Below are 11,209 nucleotides of genomic sequence, written 5' to 3'. Positions count from 1 at the left end.
ATGGAATCCAACGTGGACTTGATGAACAAATCGTGAAGAGAAACATGGCATCCAGGAGTTGGCGATCGTGGCACAATCAATATAGTCTCCGTCACCTGGATCTCGATCATCTCATGAAATCTTGCTGCATCCGGTGGCACCACTTCTGACCATCCACTGCAAAGATCCCATCCCCCAATAAGCTGCTCATCACATCATACTTAAAAGTCGCCCTGGACCACAATTCACTCAGTTTATCTTGCCAAAGTTGACGAAGTTTGTCTCGAGGATGTACTCGACGTTTGCAGAGTTGATGGTGTAGAGGTGTAGATTTAGTTACAGAAGGGGATGAACCTCCTAACAGTTTTGTGCTTACGAGAGAGATCGATGTAGAAATCCATAGCCTATGCAGGTTTAGGAATTAATGGAAGATAGATGGTTCCACCTTTTTCTTCTTCTTCGAAACTGATGAGCATCACAAAAACAGTGGCTACGGGAGATAAAATGCTACCATCACAATTGGAGTTGTGAGAGAGTAATTTAAGAAGTTGAGAGGTTGCAAACTTGGGATGAACTCCATGGAAGCCCAAAGAGGAAGGAAATAAGAATGGAGATCGTGTTGATGAAGATGCCACAGGAGTGGGGTGACTGACCCTGATACATGACGCTATACGCATTACACTAGTATATCGGATATATTGTCACACTTACAGATGGTTGGCGGCTGAGATGTGAATAAATGGTTGCTTGCCAGTGAAGAAATGGCTGCCAAAAGTTTCTCTTCATCTTTTTTGTCATGCGGGTTCGCACATTGCAATAGCATCACTTAACACATAGACCGCACCTGCTTTGAGGGCTTCGATAATTAATATGCCCCCCAAGCCCTGAGGGAATGGTGGGAGAATGGAGGTAAAATCCCTTTTACGTTCTTCTAACCGATGGTTCATCTATTTCTTCTATCCAACCTGCAGGCTCCCGTTTCCTTCTTAAAGCTGCAGATGGTGAATTCCTTTTATTAGGGGGCAACTGCTGCAAGACATCGAGCCCCTTAATGGCAGAAGCAATGCTCTTTTGGAGGAACTGAAGGCAATCCAGGACCTGCACTTGCTTGGAGGGCTTCGATAATTAATATGGCCCCCCCAAGCCCTGAGGGAATGGTGGGAGAGTGGCGGTAAAAATCCAGGACTTCCAGTCCTGGATCACCAAGTTTCATTTCCTAAATATTTATAGATGCATGAGAGGTTCATGCTCCTTCGATAGAGACTATAATAAATTACAACAGAAAGCATGGTTTAAGCATACTAATCTGCGTTCAAGCAGCCTTGTCTGTGAAGAGCAGCGAGATGGAGTCCTCCATAAATTTGAAGAGTGATCATGGCCCTGTATCTCACAGTGCTCATCTCTTCCCACATCTTGAATTTAAAGAAGCACAATAGTGTAGCAGCAAAGATCTTCATCTGCCTGTACGCGAACTCCTTTCCAAGACAGATGCGAGGGCCAGCCTGCAATACCACGAGCATCCAAAGAATCAATCACTTTCAGATCGACTTATCCAGCTAATTGCAGGTTTTTGGTTGCCTCACCTGGAAAGCAGGGAACTTGAAGGGGCTTTCTGGCACAAATACACCGTCACCGTTGAGCCATCTCTCTGGCCGGAAATCCTCTGCATCCTCACCCCACAAGAACTGCATTCTTCCCATAGGATAAGGTTGGTAAATCACCAAGTCTCCTTTCTTGACGTCGAATCCATCTGGTAATGTGTCCTCCGAGAAGCATTGCTTGACATCCTATGATGACACATGTGAGTCAGTAAGTAAGCACCGAGTGCTAACAAGGATCGACCAGCATATTAGCTTCAGATAGTTCACCAGTGGAACTGCAGGGTACAGCCTGAGAGTCTCGGTCAGAGATGCGTGAAGGTACTGCATCTCGTTGAGGGCTTCCTCGGTTAGGCTTGCGACGAATTCGTCGATGGTCACTTCGCCTTTTATCTTGGTTGCTTCTCTCACCTCTTGTGCTACTTTTTCTTGTACATTGGGATGCTTGCATAGCATATAGAAGAACCATGAAAGAGTCCCTGCCGTGGTGTCCCTTCCCGCAATCACAAAGTTGAGTATGATGTCTCTCAAGTACTTGTAGCTCATGTCATCAGGATTTTTCTCTCGTTCTATTAGAAATCTCGACAAGATGTCTTCTTTTTCCATCTGCCATGAAGAACACATGATCAGTATGTAGAACCTCCTGTTCAAGATGTCAATGCCAGGTGTGACTTACGAATCCGGTTTGTCGTTGAGACAATTGCTCAATCTTTGTATCGATCAATTTGTACACAAAATCATCGATCGATTTGAGGCTCTTCTTCATCTTGGCTTCTGAGCCAATGTTGAGGAACCTCTTGACCTTCCAAAAGACATCAAAAAACCGGAGCACTATTTGAGCGCTTGCATCGTCGAACGCCTTGGCAAAAGTTCTCCCCTCTTCAGTCGATCCGGTCAACGTATCCAACTCCACACCAAACCCAACTTTACATATGGAATCTAACATCGACTTCATGAGCAAATCCTGAAGAGAGATGAAGGAACGGTCAAGGTCAGCAAGGTTAGAACGGCAGCATGCTCCAAGTCTCGCTTACTTGGATCTCGATCATTTCATTAGAGCTCGCAGCGTTTGAGATTATCTTAGCAAGTCTGGCAGAAGTGCTTCTGAACACCACACTGCTGCCGTCCCTCAGCACCTTTGTGGAAAATTCGAAGCTCGCTAGTTTTCTCTGATGGCGCCACTTCTCACCATCCACCGCAAAGATTCCATCGCCAAAGAAGTCGCACATAATATCGTAAGTAAAGCTCCCCTGCAAAGAAAGTGACGTTCATCGAGCAATTCTCTATTCCCTATATCTCACACATCTCAGTAAAAGCCTCAAAGTTGGGAGATGATTGAAGTACCTTCCCATAGTTTGCAAAGTTGATTTTGAGGATGTGCTCGACGTTGGCTGGGTCGACAGTGAAAACATAGTTGCAGAAGGGGGTGAGGATCCTGAAGGTCCTGTACTTGCGGGAGAGGTCGGTTTGGAAATCTGCCAATCGACTGAGGTTTAGCAATTGGTGGAATACTGTTCCTGCGATGGGTGGGTAATTTGGCTTCCTTAGGTGAACACTTGACGAGCAGCGCCGCAGCAATCGTCTCAGGAGGAAGAGTGCCAGCATCACACTGGCAGCAGTGAGAGCTGGGAAGACGGGAGATGGGAAACTGGAAAAAAAGTCCATGAATCCCGATCGATGATGTTGGGATAGATAAGAATGTTTTACAAACATTCTTTTGTCGGTAGATTGCAACATGAAGATGCCTTGCAAAGAAGGGCAATCTTATCAACTGACAATAAATGTACTTGCATACTTTGCCTACCAACCAAAAGCCACAAAGATGTGGAGAAAGAGCTGAGATTTTTAGTTGTAGTGGCCCTGAGACCGACACATAAATCCTATCCGAGTGCCGTGCGCATTCGAGTTCTCAGTTTAATCATCCCCTCCGAGTAGACGATGGGCTGCGTGCGGATTCGACTTCATCTCCCCGCCGCCCCGCCGCCCCGCCGCCCCCCGCACCCCCCCGAGTCGACGATGGGCGGAAGACTCGCTTCCACTTACAAAAGATGCCACCAAACTTACTCTGCCTAACCTTAGAAGTGGTCAAATAAGGTGGAATCCTTTCGTCTTACTCCGCCATGAATTAATGCTTGATAATTTTTTTTAGTTATAGTTGATCTGGATATTACTTTACAAATGCTCTTGATACTATGCTAATAATTTTTATTTATTTTCTCAAATTGATATCCTCTAAAATCATAAGATTTCCATGAGATAAATTTTTATTTATTTATTTTTAAAAATTATTTTATATTTATTCATATAATTATTTTTCATATTAATTATATATCTTGGCCATACAAATTTTTTTATAAGAATATATATAATATGTATTTATTTTGAATATATATTAAAAATATTAGAAAGATAAATTTGTTATGTAGTGTTCAATGAAATTTTATAATACAATCTTACCAAACAACACTTACATCAATATATATTAGCCATTTCACAAGTACACATCCAATCAAATTTGTTTCTCTAAATATACATTAAAAATATAAATGTATTCCTAAACATAGCTTACGATTAACAAGTCTCTTCGTAAAATTATTATTTTTATTTAAAAATTATGATTAGTTTGATCATTAACCTGCTTATGTGTTAAGTTCATCTGAAGATGGCTTTGAAGATATACACATCTTAATATAATCTTTATATAAAAATAAATTTTATCTATTAGTAATCTTTGGCTTCTTTGGAGGCATCCAATAAAATTATTTCTTTTTTTAGTTCTGTATCCTCTCAATTCTATACTAATTATTGGTTCTATTTACCTCATCAATTATTCATTCACCTATTTATCACTTAAACATACATAACATGGTCTTGCTTTTTTTTTTGGGGAAGGTTCCTATCGTATATTTATCTTTAGGCAGATTTATATTTTATATCTTTTTTTAGACTTCAAGTTATATATCTTTGCAGCTTATCCATGAAAAGTATAATGCAAAAAAATGAGCAATCAAACAATAACATGTAGAAAATTATTCTTACTAAATTACTATTTATTTATCTGAACAAGTGATTTCATCGATATCTAGGTCAAACCTTTCTTAGATCACAACCTTCTTCTTTTGTGATCATAAATATATCAATTGATTTCATCATCAAAATTCGAGATTCAATACATTCTATGAAAATCAATTAATCTAAACAATGGATTCATTAGTTTATTAAAAAATAATTGCATCGATAAAAATCATTTTTTCTTGGAAAAGAAAATTATATTACTTAAGCATGTGTTACAAATTTAAGAGTTAATTGATCATGAAAGAAAAGCTGTGATCTATCAAAATGAGCCAAAAAAAAAATGGCTTACAAAATTGTTTGACCTAGATATTGATAAAATCACTTGTCCAGATAAATAAATAGTAATTTAGTAAGAATAATTTTTTACACTTTATTGTTTGATTGTTCATTTTTTTGCATTATACTTTTCATGGATAAGCTGCAATAAGGTGAAGTCTAAAAGAAAATTAGAATATAAATTTGCATAAAGATATGATAGGAACCTTTAAAAAAAAAAGTGATAAATAGGCGAATGAATAATTGATGAGACAAGTAGAACCAATAATTAGACCTGAACTAGTATAGAATTGAGAAGATAAATTTTATTTATATATAAAACTTATATTAAGATGTGTATACCTTCAAAGTCATCTTCAGATGAACTTAGAATGATCAAAATAATCATATTTTTCAAATAAAAATAATAATTTTATGAAGAGATTTGTTAATCGTAGGGTGTGTTCAGGAATATATTTATATTTTAATGTATATTTAGAGAAAAAAAATTGAGTAAATGTGTACTTGTGTAATATCTTGAATGTTTGGTAAATAATAAATAAAAATTATATTTTTAAATGTATATTGATGTAAGTGTTGCTTGGTAAGATTGTATTTTATAATTTCATTGAATACTATATACTATATAACAAATTTACACTTCTAATATTTTTAATATATATTCAAAAGTGAATACTTACACACACACACATATAATCTTATAAAAAATTTCGTATGACCTAGATATATAATAAATATAAAAATAATTTTTATAAATAAATAAAATTTCATTTCATGACAATCTTATGATTTTAGAGGATATTATGGGATAATTTGAGAAATGAAAGAAAAAATTATTAGCATAGTATCAAGAGAATTTGTAAAGTAACATCTAGATCAAATATAATTTAAAAAAATATCAAACATTATTTGACCACTTTTAAGGTAGGCAGTCGGAACGAAACATCACCATTTCGTGGTGGGGTCAGTTCAGAAGATTTTATGTACATTCTGTGTGTCTTGTTGCGAGGACGTACGGTAGCATCTTTGGTAAGCTTCTGATGCTGGAAGCGAGTCTTACGCCCATCGGCGACTCAGGAGGGCGAAGGGGGTGGGTGGGATCCTTAAACTATGAACTTGTTGAATGCGCACGGCACCCGAATAGGATTTATGTGTCCGTCTCAGGGCCACGGTATGGGGCCAAAAGCTACGTCTAAAAATCTCAACTCTTTCTCCATATCTTCACGGCTTTTTGTGGTAGGCAAAGTATCCAAGAACATTTATTGCCACTTGTTCAGATTGCCCATCTTTACGAAGCATCTTCTATCAACAAAAGAAGATCTCTCATTCTTATCTCTCCCAACCTCATCGATCGGGATTCATGGACTTCCTCTCAAGTTTCCCTTCTCCCGTCTTCCCAGCTCTCGCTGCTGCCAGTGTGATGCTGGCACTCTTCCTCCTGAAACCATTGCTGCAGCGCTGCTCATCAAGTGTTCACCGAAGGAAGCCAAATTATCCACCCGTCGCAGGAACAGTATTCCACCAATTGCTAAACCTCCGTCAATTGGTAGATTTCCAAACCGACCTCTCTCGCAAGTACAGGACCTTCAGGATCCTCACCCCCTTCTGCAACTATGTGTACACTGTCGACCCTGCCAACGTCGAGCACATCCTCAAAACCAACTTTGCAAACTATGGGAAGGTACTTCAATCATCTCCCAACTAAAAGGCTTTTACTGAGATGTGTGAGATATAGGGAATAGAGAATTGCCCGATGAACGTCACCTTCTTTGCAGGGGAGCTTTACTTACGATCTTATGTGCGACTTCTTTGGCGACGGGATCTTTGCGGTGGATGATGAGAAGTGGCGCCATCAGAGAAAACTAGCGAGCTTCGAATTTTCCACAAAGGTGCTGAGGGACAGCAGCAGTGTGGTGTTCAGAAGCACTGCTGCCAGACTTGCTAAGATAATCTCAAACGCTGCGAGCTCTAATGAAATGATCGAGATCCAAGTAAGCGAGACTTAGAACATGCTGCCGTCCTAACCTTGCCGAGATTGACCATTCCTTCATCTCTCTTCAGGATTTGCTCATGAAGTCGACGTTAGATTCCATATGTAAAGTTGGGTTTGGTGTGGAGTTGGATACGTTGTCCGGATCGAGTGAAGAGGGGAGAACTTTTGCCAAGGCGTTCGACGATGCTAGCGCTCAAATAATGCTCCGGTTTCTTGATGTCTTTTGGAAGGTCAAGAGGTTCCTCAACATTGGCTCAGAAGCCAAGATGAAGAAGAACCTCAAATCGATCGATGATTTTGTGTATAAATTGATCGATACAAAGATTGAGCAATTGTCTCAACGACAAACCGGATTCGTAAGTCACACCTGGCATTGATATCTTGAAACTGGAGGTTCTACATACTGACCATATCTTCTTCATGGCAGATGGAAAAAGAAGACATATTGTCGAGATTTCTAATAGAACGAGAGAAAAATCCTGATGACATGAGCTACAAGTACTTGAGAGACATCATACTCAACTTTGTGATTGCGGGAAGGGACACCACGGCAGGGACTCTTTCATGGTTCTTCTATATGCTATGCAAGCATCCCAATGTACAAGAAAAAGTAGCACAAGAGGCGAGAGAAGCAACCAAGATAAAAGGCGAAGTGACCATCGACGAATTCGTCGCAAGCCTAACCGAGGAAGCCCTCAACGAGATGCAGTACCTTCACGCATCTCTGACCGAGACTCTCAGGCTGTACCCTGCAGTTCCACTGGTGAACTATCTGAAGCTAATATGCTGGTCGATCCTTGTTAGCACTCCGTGCCTACTTACTGACACTCACATGTGTCTTCATAGGATGTCAAGCATTGTTTCTCGGATGACACATTACCAGATGGATTCGACGTCAAGAAAGGAGACTTGGTAAACTATCAACCTTATCCTATGGGAAGAATGCAGTTCTTGTGGGGTGAGGATGCAGAGGATTTCCGACCAGAGAGATGGCTCAACAGTAACGGCGTATTTGTGCCAGAAAGCCCCTTCAAGTTCCCTGCTTTCCAGGTGAGGCAACCAAAAACCTGCAATTAGCTGGATAAGTCGATCTGATGGTGATTGATTCTTTGGATGCTCGTGGTATTGTAGGCTGGCCCTCGCATCTGTCTTGGAAAGGAGTTCGCGTACAGGCAGATGAAGATCCTTGCTGCTACACTATTGTGCTTCTTTAAATTCAAGATGTGGGAAGACATGAACACTGTGAGATACAGGACCATGATCACTCTTCAAATTTATGGAGGACTCCATCTCGCTGCTCGTCACAGACAAGGTTACTTGAACGCAGATTAGTATGCTTAAATCATGCTTTCTTTTGTTATTTAATATAGCCTCCACCGAAAAAGCATGAACCTCTTATGCATCTTTAAATATTGAGGAAATGAAACTTGGTGATCCAGGACTGGAAGTCCTACTTCTATAAATATTGAGTTATGATGATTCATTTGGATCCTTTGCCTTCCTAGAAATATAAAATCTCAGCCAAAGTAGTCAAGACTAAATAGCCATACTAAATTGCAAATTCTGACTCCGACACCCTATCTATCATGTGATATGGAATCTATCCTCTTTCGACATGCCAGCGTAATGTGTTAGGGTCCGTCGCCCCACTGCTGTGGCATCTTCCAACAACAAAGTCGAGAGGGGATCGACACGATCTTCATTCTCATTTCCTTCCTCTTTGGGTTTCATGCAATCCATCTCAAGTTTATAATCTCTCATCTTTTTAGATAGCTCTTATAGTCGTAATCATAATTGTAACATTTTATCTACTGAAATAACTGTTTATGTAATGGTCATTACCCACCAATTGCAGGAACCATCTTTCATGAGTTCCTAAACCTCCATAGGCTGATGGATTTTTACATCGACCTCTTTCGTAAGTACAAAACTTTTAGGACGTTCACCCCTTTATGTAATTATATCAATACTAACAACTCTGTCAAGTACATCCTCGTCTACACCAAGGGGTGAATAAATCATTATGATATTATATTTCTAGAGTTATAGCTATTTTGATTGAGATATCTAACTCGTATAGATTATTTAAAGTATTTTTAAGTAGGTTTACTATGTCTTTGTTACCGTGGCAAGAATATTATAATGAGCTAATTTTTACTTTTTATTTGGGTGATATTATTTCTAAATTATTATAAATATTTATTTTAATCCTAATATGATATTTCAAATGGTTTAGAGTGTATTTTAATTTTATTTAACTTATTCATAATCTTTTTAAGTATATTTTATAATATTTTTGTTATGATGATAATAAAAAATATAACATATAGGAAAAGTACACTGACAGATAGTTTAAATATTTTTTAAAAGAAAAATTGTTTGAAAAACACAAAAAAGGAGAGTGTCTTTTCAGAAAGAAAAAAAAAATCTGGTCAAGAGAAATCACCCAAAAAATTTTATTGGCAACGAAGCCTCGAGCCTTCAAAAAGTACGCAGAGAGCCAACGACAACAGGGCGGTCAAATGACGATAGCCATGGCGACATCTCTCCAGTAAGGTATATCCCTCATCATATACACCACGAGGTCTGTCGTCAAGAAGAATATAAAACAAAAGAGGCGATCAGAACTATTGGCAAAATCAGATCCATCTGCTCTCTTTGATCCTTGTCCTTCTAAAAGGCAAAGCTCGATTCAGATACTGTTGTGGAGATCGCATGGCAGAAACCGGTGAGGAGGTGAAGTTGATAGGATAATGGGCAAGCCCATTCGTGATGAGGGTAAGGATTGCTCTAAGGTGCGGAGTATGAGTTCCTTCAGGAGGAGCAGGGCAGCAAGAGGGAGCGTCTATTAGAGTCCGATCCTGTGTACAAGAAGATCCCCGTTCTGATCCATAATGGCCGACCTATCTGCGAGTCCATGATCGTCGTCGACTACATCGATGAAGTATGGAACAGACGGGCTTCTCTCCTCCCTTCCGACCCCTACGACCGCGCCGATGCTCGCTTCTGGACCGCTTATATAGACGACAATGTAATCTACTTGTTTGCTTAAGCTTGGTTGTAATAGTTTGCTTGAAGTCTGGTCTAAGTTTCTTGCGTCCGTATTGAAGGAAAAGAGTTCTTCGGCGGCGACTGATGGGGATATAAAGAGGAATAATCTTTGTATTTTCACCACTTATATAAATCTCAATCTCTTACCCTAAACCCTAGCAATAACCACAAGAGAATAACTAAAACCTCCCACAAGTAATCACAGCAAGAGTCTACTGTAGATTTGATCTAACCTGAGATGAGAACACTGCTAGATGATTGAGAACAGTCTCTCTGTGTTGTCCTTGTCTTCTTCCCTTTCTTTCTTTTGTTGTTTTTCTGTCTCTCTTTGTTGCTACAAGGACGTCAACGTTGCTGCCGACGTTGCTGCCTTTTTCTGCCTCTTTTCTGCATCTAAAACGTAGCCCCCACACCCCCCTTATATTGATCTAGGGTTAGGTCAAAGGGGTGTGGGTTGTGGGCTGATAAAGCCCACCATGGGCTAAACCCACTTTGGGCTGCCAGCCCAACAGCGACAACATCTCAAAGACGCCGGGTTCGGTGGGATGGGCGTTGTGAAAATAATAGAAGATAAGAATAATTATTGAAGAAACTTTTTATTGAAGAAGTGAAAAAACTTAAATACATTAACATATTCCTCTTCTATTTATACAGATTAGGAGAAAAGATTTTCCTCAACAGAATAAATGATTTTCCTTAACAGAGAGATATCCCAAAAGATGGTGCTCCTGTCAAGGATACCAATCTTGAATCGATGCAAAGAATGGCTTACGAGCCCAATCTTGAATCGATGCAAAGAATGATCTACGAGCGAGAGGCTTCATGAGTAGAGCAAGAGCAGATCGCTGCTGCTACTGCGATTGCTATTGCTGTGAGGGCATAGGCGTTCCTTTCGTTCCCCTTAAGTCCGCCCTTTGTTCTCCTTAAGTTCGTCGATTATTGGCAGATCAACGAAGACTATCACGGTAAGAAAGATGAGGATTGGCCATGGAGCCTCTTAGGAATTTGACTGCAGCAGCATTGGTCGCTGGCCGAAGGCAAGGATGAAGCTTTACTTTTCTCAGCGGTGTTGGTCATTGGCTGAATGCAAAAGCGAAACTTCGCTTTTCTCACTACTCTGATATCATGATGAAAATAATAGAAGATAAGAATAATTATTAAAGATACTTTATTGAAGAAATGAAAAAGCTTAAATATATTAACATGTCGCTCTCTTCCTCACGAATAGAGAGATTTC

General features: G+C 39.7%; 2 protein-coding genes across 2 annotated transcripts; one reads left to right on the top strand and one right to left on the bottom strand.

Annotated features, from left to right (window-relative positions):
• Positions 1–572: 572 nt before the first annotated feature.
• Positions 573–3,533, bottom strand: LOC135635542 (cytochrome P450 704C1-like). The gene is made up of 6 exons (XM_065146680.1): positions 2,922–3,533; positions 2,612–2,827; positions 2,254–2,541; positions 1,848–2,183; positions 1,563–1,766; positions 573–1,481 (listed from the first exon to the last, which is right to left on the bottom strand). Exons 1-6 carry the CDS (start codon positions 3,312–3,314, stop codon positions 1,281–1,283), a joined length of 1,638 nt encoding a protein of 545 aa, XP_065002752.1. The 5' UTR covers positions 3,315–3,533; the 3' UTR covers positions 573–1,280.
• Positions 3,534–6,152: 2,619 nt separating this feature from the next.
• LOC103976143 (cytochrome P450 704C1) lies at positions 6,153–8,404 on the top strand. Its single transcript, XM_009391348.3, has 6 exons — positions 6,153–6,609; positions 6,704–6,919; positions 6,990–7,277; positions 7,349–7,684; positions 7,768–7,971; positions 8,053–8,404. The coding sequence occupies exons 1-6, from the start codon at positions 6,289–6,291 to the stop codon at positions 8,251–8,253; spliced, it is 1,566 nt and encodes a 521-aa protein (XP_009389623.2). The 5' UTR covers positions 6,153–6,288; the 3' UTR covers positions 8,254–8,404.
• Positions 8,405–11,209: the final 2,805 nt, after the last annotated feature.

This window comes from Musa acuminata, chromosome BXJ3-4 (assembly GCF_036884655.1).
Source record: "Musa acuminata AAA Group cultivar baxijiao chromosome BXJ3-4, Cavendish_Baxijiao_AAA, whole genome shotgun sequence".
Classification (NCBI taxonomy): Eukaryota; Viridiplantae; Streptophyta; class Magnoliopsida; order Zingiberales; family Musaceae; genus Musa; species Musa acuminata.
This window is presented reverse-complemented; position numbering and strand designations above follow the sequence as displayed.